Below are 22,258 nucleotides of genomic sequence, written 5' to 3' on the forward strand. Positions count from 1 at the left end.
AAACGGTGCGAAAAATCGGAAATGAGTTGCAGTTTTTTTTCTGCCTCCCATCCATTTCAATGGAAGGTCAGAGACGGAACAGCAGCAAAAAAAACAAAAACCTGCTGCTTTTTTTTTCCCCCGCGTGCGGCTAAAAGCCACCTGGGGGAAAAAAAAAAAAGCCTCTGCCTCCCATTGAAATCAATGGGGGGGACGGGGATGACGATTTCTTGTAGCAGATTCAGACTGTTTCTGTGTGAAAATCAGCACCAAAAAAAGTTGGTGTGAACAGGGCCTTATAGTAAAGATCACAGTTTAGACTCCCTGGCTCTGGCTCTATAATTATAATTTCTTATATAAGAGAATATTGAGGGAAGGGGAATCACACTATCCTGCCAGCAGGGAGAGATGTTACTGCATCTAGCCATACATGTGATGATGTTGTACTGAGGCATCATGGGATTGACCAATAGCATAGCAAAGAGAAAGAAAGCAGAATGAAATCTAAAATTTAAGATGGTATCTGATCAGAAGCAGACCGGGGGGCTTAACTGCAGAGAACGAAGTGCAATATGCATAAAAAGTTCAGAACTTCATAGACCATAAAGGTGGGAAGTTGAATGACGGAGAGTTGTGTTTCTACAGAAGGTGGTCTTTAATTTCTGTATTTTATTCCCTAGGAGAAAAGCTGTACAATAAAAACAAAAAGTTATTTTTTGCACCGATGAAGACTAGACATCAAAGCTTGGACATAAGAGAAGCAAAGTTTTGGAGCCCATGAGTACATTAAAAACCATGTAAATGCAATTGCTTCCTTGTCTCTTACCGATGACGGAATAGATCAAATAAAATTCTATTAAAATGACAATATATTGCAATTCAATGCAAAACAAAAACATCCATGATGGTGAAATAAAGGAACAAAAAAAATGTAAAAAATTGATTCCCAAGTTCTCAGGAGCAGTCCACATTACAACATACAGGAAAGAACTCCCCTGTAACTGATAAATGTCCACAATCCAGGATTTCTTAATGCTGGCTGAGAAAGACAGATAGCTTAGTAGTTTCAAACTGTATTTATTTCATAACCAAAATCACAAATAGAGATACTTGCAAAATACTCTTATGCCCTTTCAACCTTGATTTGTAGATGCCAACCTGGTTGTTCTGCAGCAACAGATGGCCTTGGCATTCCTTTATCGTAACTGCCATGTTTGGTCAGATGCAACTCAAGCATCAAATAAAGGATGTTTTACTGATGGTATCCTCCCCCCCCCACCCCATACATAATCCCAGAAGCACGATAAGAGATGTTTAGTACCAGACTTTAAATTATCCCGCTGCCCCTTTCCTGTTTAAATCTCCCATTTTGTGTGTTGCAACTTTTAAGTCCTTCCACCAGTTCAAGAGTCAATGGGCAGATGAGACAACGGCACTGCTCCCGTCTAACGTCGGCTTTGTCTTCAAATTTTCCGGTAGGTCTGTGTGGTGTCGGAGAAGTCTTAAATTTATTTTTATTCACATTTCAGACATAAAAGTTATTCATACTCCAGAAACTGCTTGTGATAAAAAAGCAAATACCTGAAATGAAGGACCAAAGAAAACAATAAGAAATTTTCAAAGTAATGGCAATTTCAATGACAAGAAGATACATTGAAAAACACAAGAAATCTAGAATATAAATAGCAAATATAAAATAACGAAACAATGATTTTGAAGCATTTTCCACGTTAGAATCAGTGTGAAGAAATGCCCCAAATTTGCCTCACATGGATTTCATTGAGAATCAGGGGAGTTTTTTTTTGTTCAGGGCAGAATTTTTCCGCTAGATGAAAAAACAAAACATCCTGCTCCATCTTAGGGGGGATTCCGCTCTCGAACATCCCATTGAAATCAACTGAAGACGGGAAAAAACCCTGCCGTTCGGCTAATCGTGTATACGGACGCTAAAAAAAAGGGCACAAGGGTTCTCTGCAAACAATATGTAGAAAACGGTGCCTCGAAGGTGGCTAGTTGGAGTTTTCTTGGCCAGAGGAAAAACACCTCTGTAAGCCTGCATTTTAATAACCTCCTCCAAAATCTGAAAGGAACATACCCTTTAAAGGGGTTTTCCCACAAATTAAAATACAGTTAAATGTGTCCATAAATGCCAGTTATACATTTGTGAAATTACAGGTTATTTTCTAAAATGTACTGTTAAAAAATATATATTATTACCATGCCTCTGTCAGAAGTTTTCTTGTGTTACTGGTTGACCTTGGATCCGACCATAACCCATATTCCTCTGGCAATGGTTGGGAAAAGACATATCCCAACCATAGCATGACTGTGGTCACTTTCAATGTTCTCATGAACTCCCTATATTTCGTTTGCACTCGGGAACTTCCGATTATTCCCGAGTGCTTGGTGTGACTACAATCCTGCAGCTGCTACTGTCCAAATCCCCGCCTGCACTCAGGAACTGGCGACTGTTCCCGTGTGCTTCTGCTAAACTTGCATTTCAGCAAGTCTCTATGCACCCGGGAACAGTTGACGGTTCCCAAGTGATTATTCTAAACTTGTATTTAAGAATGCGCTAATGCGCAGTAGCATCACTGTAGAAGACTGTATGCACCCGGGAACCGGCGGTTGTTTCTGAGTGATTCTAATTTACTATTTCAGCGTCTGCTACAAGTTCTAGTTCTGCAGTAGCATCGCTGTCCAAATCTTAGCCTGACCCGGGAACCAGCGACTGTTCCCAAGTGCTGCTTCTAAACTTGTAGTTAGCGTGTGCTACTGCGCATGTGCAGTTTCACCGTTGTAGAAAACTTTGTATGCACTTGGGAACTGGCGTCTGTTCCCGAGTGATTGTGAAATACGTCTGTGAGAATCTAGATTTGTCCATTTGAGCTACCGTTGTTACTTACCAATCATATTTTTTATTCATACATTTTATTTAGCCCTTATTCACACGACAGGTTTTCCCAGCCGGGTGATGGCCGTTCATAAATCGGCCGTCACCCGGCTGCATTAGGAACAATAGAGGCCTAATGGGGCTATTCACACGACCGATTTTTTGACGGCCCGGGAAACCTGGCCGTCAAAAAATGGGACATGCCCTATTTTCAGCTGTTTACCCGGCCGCCCGGCTCCCATAGAAGTCTATGGGGCCGGGTAATACACAGCCATCACCGGAATGTGTACCGAGTGATGGCCATGTTTTTCGTCGCTCGCGCTTTTTCTCCTCCTCCTCACAGTGCAGAGTGCATGTGAGGAGGAGGAGGGTCTTTTTTTGCTCCCTGTATTAGTCGGAATCTCCAATCCCCGGCCAGGGATTGGGAATTCCGCTACAGGAGAAGTGAGTGAGTGACTACACTGTCCATATATGGACACAGCGACGTCACTCACTTCTGAAGCGGAATCCCCAACCCCGTGGCAGGGAATTCCGCTACAGGGGAAGTGAGTGACTACACTGTCCATATATGGACACAGCGACGTCACTCACTTCTGAAGCTGAATCCCCGACCCCGTGGCCGGGGATTCCTCTCCAGAAGTGAGTGACTACACTGTCCATATATGGACACAGCGACGTCACTCACTTCTGATGCGGAATCCCCGACCCCGTGGCCGGGAATTCCGCTACAGGAGAAGTGAGTGACTACACTGTCCATATATGGACATTGAAGACAGTGACTTCTCCTGGAAGGGGGGGCTGGGTGGCATCACCTACAGGGGGCAGGGTGGCATCACCTACAGGGGGCAGGGTGGCATCACCTACAGGGGCAGGGTGGCATCACCTACAGGGGGCAGGGTGGCATCACCTACAGGGAGCTGGGTGGCATCACCTACAGGGAGCTGGGTGGCATCACCTACAGGGAGCTGGGTGGCATCACCTACAGGGAGCTGGGTGGCATCACCTACAAGGGGCAGGGTGGGATCTCCTGCAGGGGGCTGGGTGGCATTACCTGCAGGAGGCTGGGTGGCATTACCTGCAGGAGGCTGGGTGGCATTACCTGCAGGAGACTGGGTGGCATTACCTGCAGGAGACTGGGTGGCATTACCTACAGGGGACTGGGTGGCATTACCTACAGGGGACTGGGTGGCATTACCTACAGGGGACTGGGTGGCATTACCTACAGGGGACTGGGTGGCATTACCTACAGGGGACTGGGTGGCATTACCTACAGGGGACTGGGTGGCATTACCTACAGGGGACTGGGTGGCATTACCTACAGGGGACTGGGTGGCATTACCTACAGAGGGCTGTGTGTGGCAACAAATTTAAATGAAATTCATCAGATTTTAAAACGGACATGGAAAAAAACAGATGCAAAACGGGTCAAAATCGGCAACACGGCTCGGATGCAAAACGGCCTTATTCACACGACAGGGTCCGAGTATCGGACGATAAAAACGGACTGTTTTGCATCCATTCCGATTCTGTTCCGGGCCGTGTTGCCAATTTTAACGGCCGATTTTGACCCGTTTTGCATTAGTTTTTTTCCCTGTCCGTTTTAAAATCGGATGAATTTCATTTAAATTTGTTGCCACACACAGCCCTCTGTAGGTAATGCCACCCAGCCCCCCGGCAGGTAACGCCACCCAGCCCCCCGGCAGGTAACGCCACCCAGCCCCCCGGCAGGTAACGCCACCCAGCCCCCCGGCAGGTGGCACCCATACCCCCCTTCCAGAAGTGAGTGACGTCGCTGTGTCCATATATGGACAGTGTAGTCACTCACTTCTCCTGTAGCGGAATCCCCAATCCCAGGCCGAGGATTGGGGATTCAGACTTCTACAGGCAGTAAAAAAGACCCTCCTCCTCCTCACATGCACTCTAAACTTTGAGGAGGAGGAGAGAGTGCGCGAGCGACCAAAGACACAGCCGTCACTCGGGACACATTCCGGTGATGTCCGTGTATTACCCGGCCCTATAGACTTCTATAGGGGCCGGGCGACTGGGTAAACGTCCGAAAATAGGGCATGTCCCATTTTTTGACTGCCAGGTTTCCCGGTCCGTCAAAAAAAAACTGCACATGCGCAGTAGCACACGCTAACTACAAGTTTACAAGCAGCACCTGGGACCAGTCGCTGGTTCCCGAGTGCAGGCTAAGATTTGGACAGCGATGCTACTGCAGTACTAGTACTTGTAGCAGAAGCTGAAATAGTAAATTAGAATCACTCGGAAACAACTGCCGGTTCCCGGGTGCATACAGTCTTCTACAGCAGTGCTACTGCCCATGCACAGTAGCAGCTACAGGATAGTAGTCACACCAAGCACTCGGGGAATAATCGGAAGTTCCCGAGTGCAAACTAAATAAACTGCGTTCATGAGAATAATGAAAGCGACCACAAAGCCATACTATGGTCAGGATGTGTCTTTTCCCAACCATAGCCAGAAGAATGGGTTATGGTCAGATCCAAGGGCAACCAGTAACACAACAAAACTTCTAACAGAGGCATGGTAATAATATATCTTTATAACAGTACATTTTAGAAATGAACATGTAATTGCACAAATGTATAACTGCCATTTATGGATACATTGAACTGTATTTTAGGCCGTGGGAAAACCCCTTTAAAGGTCATCTACCACGGCCTGTCCTGGGCCGTGTAAGGCCTCATTCACACGGCAGGGTTTCCCGGCCGGGTGCCGGCCGTTCATAAATCGGCCGGCACCCGGCTGCATTAGGAATAATAGACCCCTAATGGGGCTATTCACACGACCGATTTTTTGACGGCCGGGAAAACCGGCCGTCAAAAAATAGGACATGCTCTATCTTCGCCCGGGTACCCGGCCCTCATAGAAGTCTATGGGGCCGGGTTTTCCGGAGCTTGCGCTCTATCTCCTCCTCCTCCTCACAGCGCAGAGTGCATGTGAGGAGGAGTTGATGCCATTCTGACGAATGGCATCGCTGTACACTGTGTGGCAGGGCCGGGGTGTACAGAAGGTGGAAGGGAGCGCTGCGCTGGCTCCCTTCCCCTGCTTGAAAAGCACCCTGGCCCGGCGACATCTTCGATGGCGCCGCTAGCAGCTGCTGCTACTACTGTAGCGACGCCAATATAGCAGAGCGGGGAGGTATCTCCCCGTTCTGCTATGTGCTAGCCGCACTTTAGCTCCTTGAAGGAGCGGAATCCCCGTGTGTTCGGGAATTCCGCTCCTGGACAGAGCGCTTGATGTCTCTGTCCATATCTGGGCAGTGAGATCAGGGGAAACTCCTGAAGCGGAATCCCCGAACACATGGGGATTCCCCTTCAGGAGTTGCCGCTGATGTCACTGTCCGGATCTGCCCGGCCCGGCGCGGATGCAAAACTTAATGCAAACCGGCCGGGCAAAATGGCCGATTTTACCGGCCGACACTCGGGCTCGGGAACGACCCGGTCGTGTGAATCCCGCCTAAACGAGCACAGATCAACGAGACAGATCGTTGATCGGCGCTCGTTTGCTCCTTTCACAAGTATGGGGACGAGCGCTCGTTACTCTGATCGCTTGTCCTCATACATCATCACGTTGGCAACACGTCTGTTTACACAGGGGGATGTGCTGCCGACAACAATAATATTTTACACTTTTAGAACAATACGATCAGCAGATGAACGAGCATTTGCTCGTTCATCTGTTGATCGCTGCCCTGTTTACACAGGGCAATTATCGTCAATGAGCGTTTTATCAACGCTCATTTGCCCAATAATTGACCAGTCTAAAAGGTCCGTAAATGTCTGTTTATATTCTATATAACCATATGAGCACATTATACACACACAATTAAACTCACCCTTCGCTATCTAGAACATCTTTAATGCTAGCCTTGGTGATAATTGCATCATCACACTTAAACCACTGGTCTTTGTGTTGTCTTATGAAGCTAGTGTAATGCCCGCTCTCCAAGGTTCCCTGGTGATTAACTACGGCAAACAAGGAATACCTGTAAAGAGAACACACAAAGTAGTAGATGATTTATCACCATCACTGTTCAGGGAGCACCAGCATATTCTGCAGCACTTTAGGCCCTGTTCACACAGAGTTTTTTTTGACGTGGAAAACGTGTCGGAAAATGCGTCAAAAACCGTCCGAAAATGCCTTCCATTGATTTCAATGGGAGGCAGAGGCAGTTTTTTCACCGCAAGCGGTAAAAAATGCTTGCGAGAAGAAGCAGCGACATGCCCTATCTTCGGGCGTTTACGCCTCTGACCTCCTATTGACATCAAGGGGAGGCAGAAAAAGAACATTTCGTGGTGTATTTGCCCGTGGCGCTCAAAGGGCGCAAATGAAAAAAAAGCGGCAAACGGCATGCAGGCAGATCAAAATCTGCCTCAAAATTCCAAACAGAATAAAAAACTCAGTGTGAACTCATCCTTATATTTCAGAGGGAACATGTACTAACAATATCAGACATTACATAGTGACAAAACTAATTAACAATTCAAACAAAAGAAAAAAGTGAGGACCCTCTCGCAAGCGGTTTCAAATAATGTCTATGTACACAGCCACAAGCGTACAAAGAAATCATAGGGCTCCATAGTAAAACTTAGTATGGGCCCCACTAAGAGCTCCAACAAATGAACGTAAAAAAATGTGTATATATGCTCATTGTAATTTTGTAACAAATTTTTCTAGGAGAAATTCTGTTAATACGGATGGATCATGTGAGTGACGTGCAGCATGCAATGGATTAGGCTGCACAGCATTATTATGAATTTGATAAGCTTAAAACGTTAGCGGTGACCTTTTCCAACGCTTTCTAACTCTAAAGCTTCGCCAACTTCACCTGAATCGTGTCGAAAAAAGTGGAACAGGTGCTTTATAATTAGGGCACTCAGTCTGAACACAGTATTTTTAAATGCATTTACACTATAGACAACTGGCATAAATACATTGATAAATCGCCTCCATACAGTTCTAAATCCTCAGCTTACCTTCAGACAAAACATAATAAAACCGTCTGCCTGCAGCCACCACTAAGGGCAGCACAAAGCATATGAATTTATTCAGCTAGCATTGCACTCAATAGAATCTGTAAAAACCTCTATGCATTGCGCTGGGAATGCAGGGAAATGCTATGGCTTTATTTCGGGAAACAGGAGGAGTTCAGAGCCGGGCCCCATAGCAGTTGCGTGGTTAGCCTCTATGGCGAGTACGCCACTGTAAGAAGCTCAGTGCTAAAGAAAGCTTCTGCCTTTCTTCTCACCACCATAGATGCCCTCAGTTGCAACAGTTTAACCAGTTTAGGACCAAGCTGTTTTGTGCCTTCAGGACTAGACGCCGGTTAGCCATTTTTAGCACACGTTAGTTAACTGCTATAACTTTTTAATTTTTTGGGTTAGCGACATGTTTTTTTTTTTTTATAAACAATGCACGTTTTTTTCCCATTATTTTAATAAATATTCTTTTTGCTATTTTCGAATTTTGAGGATTATTGTATCAAAATAGTATAAAAATATGATTTTTAATTTTCAGCTATTTTGTTTCTGGTAATAAATGGTTTATTTTAGAGTAAAACTATTATTTGTGATCATTGTCTATCATAAAGGTTTATATAGTACATGTCTATTTAGGGTAAATGGGTCAGGGCTATCGTTATGACAATCGTTATGACAATGATTGACGTGTGGAACTGTTTTTTTGGGTGGGTATTTTAGGTGTCATTTTTATTTAAAGAAGCACTACCATGAAATTTTGCTCTGCCCATTTGTATTGGGCATCTTGTACATATTTATTTAGGCACAGAGCGTATAGTTTTCAAAACACAGGCTCTGTTCAGCTCCCACGTGCGGTCACGTGATCTCTAATCTGGCTGACAGATTCACACAGCTTTTTACGTGTGGAGCGGAAGCCTGTTTCTATGTAAATCTATGACACTGCCCATTACAAAGCAATAAAAATTTTCATGAGAGTGCTTCTTTAATTTGCTTTATTTAAATTTTTTTATTATGTCTTGACCCTCAAAGGTCAGAAGTGGATGACATTTGTTAAATCACACCCACTTTGCGGTTACTGAATTCCGCTGCATATCATACGGCCGCTGTCTCTATCCTTTGCACAGTGCTCATTGAGTGCTGTGTACAAGAGATAAGAGAAGACAGAAGCAGTGAAAACTGCTCCGATCTTCTCTCCAGGGTGCCTGGCAGTCACTGACTGCTGGGCACCCAACATTAAGCTGCCCAATCATTATGAGCCAGCGTCATTAGCAGTGGGTGTCCGGAAAAACCGGCTCGCGGGAAAAAGAAGGGACATGCCCTATCTTCGGGTGATTATGCCTCTTACCTCCCATTGACATCAATGGGAGGCAGAGAAAGCGTATGTTGCGGCGTTTTTATGCCCGCGGCGCTCAATGGCCGCGGGTTAAAAACGCAGCGAAAATCGGCATGCAGGCAAAGGAAAATCTGCCTCAAAATTCCAAACGGAATTTTGAGGCACAATTTCTTCCTGCAAAAAACTCAGTGTGAACCCATTATTATACAGCTCAAATCGACTGAAAAATTTAAGTTATGGCTTTCAGGATTTACATTTTTATAATTAGTTTTCTCCTTGTAAAACTAGTAAAATATAAAAAAAAACACCTACATACTATATAGATTTGGTATCGCTGTAATAATACTGGCCCGCACATTTAGTTTTAATTGCATGGTGTACAGCACAAAAAAATGAAGGAATTTTTTTAAATAAACCAAACCCACAAATAATTTCCAGTTTCTTAGTACAATATATGGTAAAATAAATGGTGCCATGAAAAAAAAATACAAATCATTCCGCAAAAATCAAGCCCTCATAGGGCTATATCGACTGACAAAAATAAATTAAAAAAAAGTTATTGCTTTTGGAATGTAGGGAGGAAAAAAAATGAAAATCCGAAAAATGGCTGCATCGGCAAGGGATTACATACTCCACCGATTCAGAAATGGCACTGTGGTCCTCTGCTGATTTCTATTTAAATACCAGCCGTGATGACGTGACCGGTCTAGTGGTCATATGCCCATGCATCATTTGCCATTACAGCACATCAACGCTGCTGCGATGTACAGGAGTATGGGTTATTTTTTATATCTTAAACACATGTTGCTGTAAGAAAGTTTTTCTTCTAAAAGCTAGACAACCGATTTGCGACATTTGTCGTACAGTTAGGGTATATTCACACGGCCGTTTTTCGGGCCGTAAACGCCCGAAAAATCTGCAGCCGAACGCCTCCAAACATCTGCCCATTGAGTTCAGTGGGAAAAACGGTGTTCTGTTCCGACGGCCGCGAAAAAGAAGAAAAATGCTTTTTCCCATATAAAGTCCATTGTTATTGGAAAACATGTATAAACTATACATTATTGGTATCGCTGCGTTCGTAACAAACTGAAGAGCCAGAATTGCTGTTTTTTGGTCACTTTGTTTTCCAAAATTTTTAAAAGTGATCAAAAAGCTGCATGTATTCAAAAATGGTACCAATAAAAACAGCTAGTCTCGCAATAAACAAGCCCTCATACATCTATTAAAAAATGATGGTTCTCAGAACATGGTGACAAAAAATGCCTTCTTTTTAAAAAAGAAAATTTTATTGTGCAAAAAGTTGTGGAACATAAAAACCAATATAAATTTGGTATCGCCCACAGAATAAAGCTAATATGTCTTTTATAACGCACAGTGTAAAATATAAATGAAAAAAAAAATAAAATAAAAAAAATGCCACAAGTGCTTTTTTTGGTCACCTTGCCGCCCACAAAAAAATGGATAAAAAAAACATCAAAGTCTCAGGTACCCCAAAATAATACCAATAAAAACTACAGCTCATCCTGCAAACAACAGCCTTCATACCACTATGTCTATGAAAAAATAAAAAAAAGTGTTACGGCTCCTGTAATTCAGTAAAGAAAAAATATGCAGATGGGCAGACCCAAGGGGGAAAAGTTGATTATTAAAGCACCAATAAGATTTGTGAACCAATGCAGCATAAATTGCCGAATTCGGCCCCAAATTCGCATGGTACTCTTTCCCTTCTGAGCCCCGTCATGTGTTCAGGAATAAGAAGCACATGTAGGGAGTTTCTGAAACCGGGAAATACTGCATAATAATTAGAGCGGTGTGTTTTCATGGAGGCATAAAAATGGCCTTTTCACACTTATTTCTGGAAAACACCTGTGGGGTTAACATGCTCACTATACCCCTGAGTGGGGGCGGGGTTTCCACTGTTTTGGTACCACAGGGGCTTTGCAAATGCGACATGGCAGCCAGAAACCAATCCAGCAAAATCTGTACTCAAAAAGCCTACATGGCACTCCTTCCCTTCTGAGCCCTACCTTGTGTCCAAACAGCAGTTAACCCCTTCCCGCCACAGCCCATTTTCCGATTTTCACGGTTTCATTGATTCCCACCTTCCAAAAGCCATAACTTTTTTATTTTTCCGTTGATATAGTCCTATGAGGGCGTGATTTTTGCGGGACAAGTTGTAGTTTTTCGTAGCACCATTTATTGTGCTATATAATGTACTACGAAACGGGGAATAAATTATTTGTAGGGTAGAAAATGAAAAAAAAAAAAAAGCGATTCCTCCATTGTTTTTCTGCGCGTCGTTTTTACGGAATTCACTGTGCAATTAAAACCACATGTTAACTTTATTCTGTGGGTCAATACGATTACAGCGATACCAAATATATATAGTTTTTTAAGTAAAAACCTAAGTGTAAAAAATGTAATTTATTTTGTGTCGCCAAATTCTAAGCGCCAAAACTTTTTATTTTTCCGTTAAGTGGTATGAGGGCTTATTATTTGCGGGATAACCTGTCGTTTTTAACGATACAATTTTGGGGTACATGCGACAATTTGATCACTTATTTCATTTTTTGTGGGAGATGGCGTGACCAAAAAAAAAAAGAGTGATTCTGGCGTTTAAATTTATTTTTTTTGCAGCGTACACCGTGCGGGTTAAACAATGATATATTGTAATAGTTCAGACTTTTACGGATGCGGAAATACCAATTATGTTTATCTTTTTTTTTTTTTTACTTTTAATGTTTTTTGTTTTTACATAAAAAAAACAACTTTATTTTACACATTTTTACTAGTTCCCCTAGGGGATTTTAACCAACGATCGTTAGATCGCTTGCACTATATACTGCAATACCAGTGTATTGAAGTATATCCTGATTCTGACAGGCTTCTGTTAAGCCCTGCCGGAGGCAGCGCTTAATAGGAGCACAAAGATGGCGGACCTGGGGGTCCGCGATTGTGTTGTGGGGGGCGCGATGAGCCATTAGAGGGGGTCACCCCCCTCTTTCTAGCGATTTAAAAGCCGCGTTCGCTATTGAGGCCGGCATTTAACGAGTAACATACAGCAGACAGCGGCATCGTATGGAGTGAGTTCACTTGTAGTTTCCAAGATTCACTTCTCAGGGGTTTCTACTGCACTAGTACTTCAGGGGCTTGCAAATGCGACATGGCGCCCAAAAACCAAATTAAGCAAAGTCTGCATGCCAAATAGCGCTCCGGCCTTTCTGAGCTCTGTCATGTATCCAAACAGCAGAATCTGGGCGGGCAACAAAAGGAGATGTGTTTGGAGATCTGTCAACAATTGCTGAAGAAAAAAAATGGGATAAAACTGAATTTGAGAAAAAAATAAAAAAAAAGAGCTTTGTAAAATGTTACCTAAACTTTGGTTTTATTCCTGTGTGTGCCTAAAGGGTTAAACTTTATAAAATGTGTTTGAAATATTTTGAGTGGTGTCGTTTTTAAATTGTGGGATTTATATGGGTTTCTAATATATTAGCCCCTCAGTCACTTCAAAACTGAACTTGTCCCTAAAAAAAATAGGCTTTTAACATTTTCTTGAAAACTGAGAAATTGCTGCTAAGTTTATAAGCCTTGCAACATCCTAAAAAAAATAAAAGGATGTTAAAAAAAAACAAACAATGCCAACACAGACAAATTGGGAATGATAATTAGTAACTATTTTGTGTGGTATAAGGCCCCATGCACACGACCGTATTTTTGTCCACCCGTAAATACTGGTGCAAATACGGGTCCTTGGTCACACGTATTCGACCTGTATTGCACCAGTATTTACGGACCCGTGCCCGTAAATACGGGTCCAGTGTCACCCATATTTACCGGCACGTTTTCGCTGCAAAATTACACTGCAGTAATCGGCAGCCCCTTCTCTCTATCAGTGCAGGATAGAGAGAAGGGACAGCCCTTTCCGTAATAAAAGTAAAAGAAATTCATACTTACCCGGCCGTTGTCTTGGTGACGCGTCCCTCTCTTGACATCCAATCCGACCTACCTGGATGACGCGCAGTGCATGTGACCGCTGCGGCCAGTGATTGGCTGCAGCGGTCACATGGGCTGTAACGTCATCCCAGGAGGCCGGAATGGAGGAAGAAGCAGGGAGTTCTGGGTAAGTATGAACGTCTTGTTTTACAGCTTTATCTATATTGTGATCGGTAGCCACTGTCCTTGGTGCTGAGAGAGTTACTGCCGATCGTTTAACTCCTTCAGCACCGTGGACAGTGACTATACACTGACGTCGCCTAGCAACGCTCCCGTAATTACGGGTGCACACACACGTAGTCACCCGTAATTACGGGAGCCCCATAGACTTCTATGGGCCTGCCCGTGAAGTAATTATGGTCTGAAATAGGACATGTTCTATATTTTTCAACGGCACGGGCACCTTCCCGTAAGCATACGGGGAGGTACCCGTGGCCAATAGAAGTCTATAGGCCCGTAATTACTGGCGTTTTTACGTTCGTGTGCATGGGGCCTTATTATGTCTTACCAGCACAAATTTTTTATTTTAAATTCTGTAGACTTTGGCATCTTTTGTTGTTTATTTTACAAACGAACACTGAATGTATCGACCAAATTTTACCTCTTGTAATTTGTTTAGGGGTCACGAGAAAATCTCAGAATCGCTTAGATAGGCATTCCAAAGTTATTACCACATAAAATTGACTTGTCAGATTTTAAAAATTATGCGGTCAGGAAGGTAAAAACTGGCTACAATGGTAACAGGTTAATTCAGTCCAACACCCAAATGTGAAAAATGTTACATAATTCAGAACAAATTGTAAACTATAATACTTACTTATTGTCATTGTTTAAACTGTCTTGAGGCTGCTGATACTGACCATTGATTCTGCTCTCTTTGCTATAAACATAAATTAGGACATATTTTGGTAAGGATCCAGCACTGTAAACAACTCACGGTTTCTTAGAAAATATGACACATTTTTTTTGCAGTAGAGCAAAAATGCCATACAATACAAGATCAAGTACTACATTTGATTAAAAAAAAACAAAGATGCCTGGGTTAAACTTTAAATTAAGGCTACAAAAGCGCTATAAAAATATTCTATTTAACGATTTTATAACCCTTGTCCGCAAACATATTATACAGATATTATATCACATTTACAATATTATATTGTATGGTTTTAGCACCATCTACTGGTGGTTTAGTGTATTTCTAGCTTGAAGTTTTCTATGCATTATGGGAAAGCTCCTGAGGCATTGTGGGTTATTTCCTGTTCCTCTTTGTGTATGCCATTATCCTCATTATTTCAGTGTGAGAAGCCACTGTATCAGATAGCACATTGTCAGCTTGCAGTATTACCTCATGTTATGTTGTGTGTGTGTATATAGCAGATTATTTGTATCCTATGCACTGTACAGTTTGATATATTCTGAAATGCTACTGTTATTTCATCCTATAGTTTCACCTTTTCTTCACAGGCTTTTTCTTAAGACCGGGGGTTTAGCTACATGTCAGATTGCACACCGTGCTAACGTGTATGAGGACAGAATAGGAAACATCAATATCCTTTGCCAATCTACAAGACAGATTCATACCTGGAGGCCATGAATGGTGTCATATCTAATTCCAAGGGAAATGACACATATGTTGTAATTTTCCGCCTCAATTTAGCCGAATGTTCAAACCGCTGTGTCAGAGAAAAAGAAATGTCAAAATTTCAAGAGTCTGGCCTTGCGTAAATTATGAAAAATACATGTTCCTGGATAGAGTCATGAATACACAATTGTATTAAAGTGGTCACTAAAGTGTAAGGATAGGACTTATGGAGAGTCTTCTGCAATCCCCCTCTCTCTGGCGCATGAACAATCTTTACTACATTACTCATGACACATGCGTGGCTAAGGATGGAATTGAACTTTCGGCTCTATATTTCTCCCATAGACACACACTTATGCCAGGCTATATTCCTTAACATCAAAGGTGATAAAGAGTCCCTGTTGGTCTATTACTTGCTGATATATGTGCATAGCCTGTCAGACACGCTTGTAAAGATAACATTGTGAAAACAGGTCAATTTTGTACCAAAATCTTAAACCTTAAGTGATTATTTAACTCTAGGGCGTATTTCAGTAATTCAATTCAAAAAGTGAAACTCATTAAATGAAATCAGCATCTCCATAAAGCTTGTCAGCAGAGCGAAGCATGAAGTGCTCTCAAATTTCCTGGTAGACGTCTGTGTTGCCTCTGGACTTGATATAACACAGTGGACCAACACCAGCAGATGACATGGCTCACCAAACCATCACTGACTGTGGAAACTTCACACTGGACCGTAAGCAACTTGGATTGATGCCTCTCCACTCTTCCTCCAGGACCACTGACCAACAGTGCTGGTCGACTGTGTTATATCAAGTCCAGAGTCAGTGCAGCCGTCTACCAAGTAATTATAGAGCACTTCATGCTTCCCTCTGCTGACAAGCTTTATGAAGATGCCGATTTTATTTTCCAGCAGGACCTGGCACCTGCTTACACTGCCAAAATTGCCAATACCTGGTTTATTAACCTTAGTATCACTGTGCTTGATTGGCCAGCAGACTCGCCTGACCTAAACCCCATAGAGAATCTATGGGGTATTATCAAGAGGAAGATGAGACACCAGACCCAACAATGCAGACGAGCTGAAGGCCGATATCAAAGCAACCTGGGTTCCATTAAACACCTCAGCAGTGCCACAGGCTGATCGCCTCCATGCCACGCCGCATTGACGCAGTAATTCATGAAAAAGGAGCCCCGACCAAGTATTGAGGACATATACTGTACATGCTTTTCAGTAGGCCTACGTTTTGGTATTAAAAATAATTTTTGAATTTGGGATTATATAATATTTTAATTTTCTGAGACACAAAATTTTGTCTTTTCATTAACCGTTAGCCATAATCATCAACATTAAAAGAAAAAGATACTGGAAATAGAACATTTTGTGTGTAATGAATCTATATAATATGAGTTTCACTTTTTGAATTGAATTACTGAAATAAATAAACTTTTTGATATTCTAATTCATTGGGAAGGACTAGTATATTGAGACATGTATTAGCCAAGAAATTGACTTTGGCAACACCGGTGTAAAAACAAGTATTTCAGAAGTCTGCAATAATATGGATATCTAATATAATGGATGCATAGAAGCTTCTTTGCCTGCATGTTATATGCAGTGGACGCATACTGCTTATTATTGGGAGGTTTCCAATATAGATTGTTCATGCTGTAAATTAATGTGTCAGCTTATTAATATGCACAATTTTGTCTCATCATTTGATAATCTATTACAATACTCATGTATTGTTTCAGAAAAATAAAGGACTTGGCATAGTCTGAAACGTTGATTGAATATATGGAAGAGGAATGACCTGTTGCCTAGGATGACTTCAATAAATGAGCATCTATAAAACCCACAATGGAGGGCTGGTCATTCCAAAAACAAAAGAAATGAACATGGCTAAGAGCTGGCATATCTTTAATAGTATGACAAGTAATATAGGCATGTCAGAATCATTATCAACAGTCTGGTGTTCTTACTTTGAGATGAAAACAAGCCACAATAGGCAGTTTTTTCATAGTAAGCTGCTTAGTAGACTCTTGGTAACTATGGCAACCACTGCATTTGATTTTGGCACTACTTCCTAGATGCTCTGGCCGCGTAAACCTGGAAGAGAACAGATATTTAAGAAGCTAGACAACATGCTGTAACAAAATATCACATAAGCACAGGAAACATTTTATTATATGTTATTTATGATCCCACTTGAATCTGATGGTAAAGCACTAGTTAGAGGCTCTGCCACCACATTATAAGTGGCCTATCTTCTACATAATGTGATCGGCGCTGTAATGTAGATAACCAATCAGCATCATACACTTCTCTCCATTGATTTACTCTGCACACAGTGATCTTACTAGATCACCATGTGCAGTCACATACATACAGACTAACGTTACTGAAGTGTCTTGAGAGTTAATAGACCTCACCAGGACGTTCTGTCTATTCACAATCCCGAAACTTCGGTAACGTTTGTGTGCGACTTACAGCACAGCGAGATCACGCTGTGCTGTCATTTACAGTGTGATCTCACGAGATTACGTTTGATGTGCTGTAAGTCCCACACAAACGTTACCGAAGTGTCAGGATTGTGAATCGACATCACATCCTGGCTGGACGCGATGTCTATTCACTGTCAGGACACTTCAGTAACGTTAATGTCTGAGTATGTGACTGCACATCATGATCTAGCAAGATCGCTATGTGCAGAGTAAATGAATGGAGAGAAGTGTATGACGCTGATTGGTCAGCGTCATACACTTCTCTCCAGAACGCTCACTTGCTCAAAAAGTAAAACACGCCCAGTTGTCCACTGAGAAAGTCATTAGCATAAAGCTAATATAGGTCATAACTCCGTCAAAAATGATTGTTTTTCTAAATAAAAAAACACTGCTGTGATCTGCATTACAGCGCCGATCACATCATGTACAATATAGGCCACTTATAATGTGGTGACTGAGCCTCTTTAATGACTTTATTACAATGTATACGTCTATGCAGGAAGAAACATTGACCTACATATTGAAATGTAGTTAACCAATTTATTTTCACACTTTGTGAAATAAAATGTGTGTGTGTGTGTGTGTCCATTACTATTAAATTTTTTCACATTTTGTTACGTGGAATCCTTGTGCCATAACAAAAAAAAATGCAAGTCCCCTCATCATTCTGCACTCTATACCTCATAATGAAAAAAAGTGAACACAGAATGTTAGTAATCCATGCTAATTTATTGAAAAAGCAAAACTATATATTACATTGACAGAAGTATTCAGACAGTTTGCTCAGTACTTCATTAAAGCACCTTTGGCAGTGATAACAGCCTCCAGTCTTCGTGGGTATGATGCCACAAGTTTTGCACACCTGGATTTGGGGATTTTCTGCCATTCTTCTGAGCATATCCTCTCAAGCTCTGGATTTTCTGCCATTCTTCTCTGCATAGCCTCTCAAGCTCTGTCAGGTAGGATGGGGCCAGTCGGTGGACAGCCATTTCAGGTCTCTCTAGAGATGTTCGATTGGGTTCAAGTCCGGGCTCTGGCTGGGCCACTCAAGGACATGCACAGAGTTGCCCATAAGCCACTCCTGGCTTGTCTTGGCCGTGTGCTTAGGGTCATTGTCTTGCTGGAAGGTGAGCATTTGGTCCAGAGCACTCTGGAGCAGTTTTTCATTAAGAATATCTCTGTACTTTGCTGCATTCATCTCCCTCTCAGACATGACCAATCTTCCTGTCCTAGCCGCCAAAGAACACCCCCACAGCATGACGCTGCCACCACCATGCTTCAATGTAGGGATGATATTGGGCAGGTTATGCGCAGTGGTGCTTGGTTTCCTCCAGACATGACACTTTGACAGAGAAAAAGAGATTCTGTTTTCTGATTAAACCAAGTTTGAACGTTTTGCCCTCAATTCTCCGAGTCCTTTAGGTGCTTTTTGTGCAAACTCCAGACGGACTTTCATGTCTCTTTCACTGACGAGAGGCTTCTTTCTGGCCACTCTGCCATAAAGTCCAGATTGGTGGAGTGCTGCAGTGATGGTTGACAACCTGGAAGTTTCTCCCATCTGGATATAGGATCTGTGGAGTTCAGCCAGTGACCATTGGGTTTTTGGTCACCTCTCTTACCAAGGCCCATCTCCTCCAATTAGTTGGGGGAGTGGGGGGGGGGGGGGGTAGTCAGCCGGCTCTAGGGAGTCCTGGTTGTTCCAAACTTCTTCCATTTAACCCCTACCTGCACGAGTCTGTAACTGTAAGTCCTGGTTAGAGGTCACTTGCCGCACCAGGATGTACAGTTACTGAACCGTTCCCGGAGCTTACTGTCCTAATGGACAGTGTCCGGAAACTGGGTGATCAGCAGTCCCTGACAGCTGACACTCCCCTGTTACAGGTAAGCGGTCCGACGCCGGCGATGGCTTAGATTAACTCCTTAAATACGGCAGCCAATAGCGACTGCCACATTTAAGGGGTTTGTAGCAGATTGGCACCTCCCCACGCCGCAATCAAGGGGGTTCCGATGGTTGGTATGGCAACCGGAGGCCTAAAATGGCATCCGGGTCCGCCAAGTACGATAGCCTATGTATGCCTCAGGCAGGTCCTGATTGGCTTGCAGTCAGTGTCACACTGACAGCTCTAATACATTACACTACATAGCTAGTGTAATGTGTTAGCATAGAGATCAGTGCTGCAGGCCTTCAAGTCCCCTAGTGTGACCAAAACAAAAAAAGTTAATTAAATCATGTATAAAAATTTCAAGTAAAATAAAATAAAATTTTCCCCATAACAGTTTTATTATTGGAAAAACAAAAGCTATACATAAATTGGTATCGCTGCGTTAGTAAAGATCTGAACTATTAAAAAAGAGCCACGTAATTTATCCTGCACGGCGAACGTTGTAAGAAACAACGCCAGTATCGCCGTTTTTAGGTCACATCTCCTCCCAAAGAAATGGAATAAAAATGTATCAAAAAGTCACATTTACCCCAAAATAGTACCAATAAAAACAACAGCTTGTCCCGCAAAAAAACAAGCTATAACACAGCTTTGCCGAGTAAAAATAAAAAAAGTTGTGTCTTCGAATATGGCGACACAGAATACAAATGATTTACTTAAAAAACTGATTTTATTGTGCAAACAATGTAAAACATAAAAAAACGAATGCATACACGTATACATACACACACACATATATATATATACATACACATATATATATATATATATATATATATATATATACACACACACACACACACACACACACACACACACAAAATAAAGAGCACCGAAGCAGCACTCAAAAAAAGTGAGGAATATAATCACCAAACAGATGGAACGTTTCACTTCCTCAATGGAAGCATTTTCAAAATGTTGAATCTGTTTGGTGATTGACCCCTTCAGGACTGAGCCTGTTTTGGCCTTTTCAAATCTGACATGTCACTTTATGTGGTAATAATGCTTTCACCTATCCAAGTGATTTTGAGTTGGTTTTCTCATGACCGTGTAAAAATTAGCATATTTCTAAATTTAAATGTATCCGCTTGTAAAACAGATAGTAATACCACACAAAATAGTTACTAGTTAACATTCCCCATATGTCTACTTCATGTTTGCTTAATTTTTTGAACATTCTTTTATTTTTGTAGGACGTTACAAGGCTTAGAACTTTAGGTGCAATTTCTCATATTTTCAAGAAAATTTCAAAAGGCTATTTTTTCAGGGACCAGGTCAGTTCTGAAGTGGCTTTGATGGCCTTATATATTAGAAAGCACCCATAAAACACCCAATTTTGGAAAAACTGCATCCCCCAAAGTATTCAATACAGCATTCAGAAAGTGTTTTAACCCTTTAGGCGTTTCACAGAAATTAAAGCAAAGTAGAGGTAAAGTTTACAAATTTAATTTTTTTTCTTTGCCAAAATTCATTTGTAATACATTTCTTTCTTTACCACAGAAGGTTTTACCCGATAAACGCAACTCAATATTTATTGCCCAGATTCTGTAGTTTTTAGAAATATTTCCCATGTGGCACTAGTGTGCTAATGGACTAAAACACAGGCCTCAGAAGCAAAGGAGAACCTAGTGGATTTTGAGGCCTCCTTTTATTAGAATATATTTTAGGCACCATGTCAGGTTTGAAGAGGTCTTGTGATGCCAAAACAGTAAAGACACCCCAAAAGTGACCCCATTTTGGAAACTACACCCCTCAAGGAATTTATCTAGGGGTATAGTCAGCATTTTGAACCAACCGTTTTTTTTTTTTGCTAAATTTATAGCTAAATGTATTTAAATTAGTATGTGAAGATGAAAATCTACTTTTTTCTGAAAAAAGTAAAAATGTTAAATTTTTACAAGGAATAAAAGGAGAAAAAACACCCCAACATATGTAAAGCAATTTCTCCCGATTATAGCTATACCCCATATGTGGTAATAAACTGCTGTTTGGACCCACAGCAGGGCTCAGAAGAGAAAGAGCACCATTTGGATTTTGGATTTCTGATTTTGCTGGAATAGTTTTCAGTGTCGTGTCACCCCTCAAGGAATTTTTTTTAGGGGTAAAGTTAGAATTTCGACCCCACAGTTGTTTTGCTGAATTCATTGAAATTAGTCTGTAAAGGTAAAAATCTACTTTTTTTTCTGAAAAAACTTAGACCTTTTTAATTTTTACAAGGAATGAGAAAAAAAGCACACCAACATTTGTAAAAAAAATATTCTCCCGATTACGTAAATACGCCATATGTGGTAATAAACGGCTGTTTGGAGCCACAGCGGGACTTAGAAGGGAAGAAGTGCTATTTGGCTTTTGGAGCTCAAATTTAGCTGAAACCGTTTACGGTGCCATGTAGAATTTGCAAAGCCCCTGAGAGACCAAAACAGTGGAAACCCCACAAAAGTGACCCTATTTGGGAAACTACAACACTTAAGGAATTAATCTAGGGGTATAGTAAGTATAGTATAGTAAGCATTTAGACCTCACAGGGCTTTTGCAGAATTTATTAGAATTAGGCCGTGAAAATGAATATCAACATTATTTCCACTAAAATTTTTTCAATTTCACAAAGGATAAAAGGAGGAAAAAAGCACCCCAACATTCGTAACGAAATTTCTCCCAAGTACGACAATACCCCACATGTGGTCATAAATGTTTTTTCATTAGAAAGTAATAAAACCTTTCATGACTGATCCATTTTTGCTCTTGCTTTTTTCCCTCCCTGCTTTCAAAGAGCCATAACTTTTTTATTTTTCCGTCAATAGAGTGGTGTGAGGGCTTATTTTTTGCAAAACAGCTGTAGTTTTTATTGGTACAATTTTTTGGTACAAACTTTTTGATCACTGTTTATTACGTTTCTTGGTAGAGCAAAGGTGACCAAAAAACTGATTTTGCAGTTTTAAATTCTTTATTTTTCATGTCGTTAACCGTGCGAGTTAAATAATGCTATATTGTAATAGTTTGGACTTTTACAGACACAGCGATACCAAT

At 41.6% G+C, this 22,258-nt stretch overlaps 1 protein-coding gene across 8 annotated transcripts in view; it reads right to left on the reverse strand.

Annotated features, from left to right (window-relative positions):
- Nucleotides 1–1,040: 1,040 nt before the first annotated feature.
- Nucleotides 1,041–22,258, reverse strand: part of LOC142655634 (ubiquitin carboxyl-terminal hydrolase 22-A) — a 238,839-nt gene continuing 217,621 nt past the window's right edge. For all 8 annotated transcript variants that reach the window (XM_075830039.1, XM_075830038.1, XM_075830041.1 and 5 more), the window contains 5 exons: nucleotides 16,767–16,893; nucleotides 14,783–14,874; nucleotides 14,019–14,081; nucleotides 6,732–6,881; nucleotides 1,041–1,560 (listed from right to left, as the gene is read on the reverse strand). In XM_075830039.1, coding sequence (XP_075686154.1) covers nucleotides 1,518–1,560; nucleotides 6,732–6,881; nucleotides 14,019–14,081; nucleotides 14,783–14,874; nucleotides 16,767–16,893 — 475 coding nt within the window. In that variant the 3' untranslated portion in view covers nucleotides 1,041–1,517. The remainder of the gene's footprint in view (nucleotides 1,561–6,731; nucleotides 6,882–14,018; nucleotides 14,082–14,782; nucleotides 14,875–16,766; nucleotides 16,894–22,258) is intronic.

The sequence above is a fragment of the Rhinoderma darwinii genome, chromosome 6, assembly GCF_050947455.1.
Source record: "Rhinoderma darwinii isolate aRhiDar2 chromosome 6, aRhiDar2.hap1, whole genome shotgun sequence".
Taxonomy (NCBI): Eukaryota; Metazoa; Chordata; class Amphibia; order Anura; family Rhinodermatidae; genus Rhinoderma; species Rhinoderma darwinii.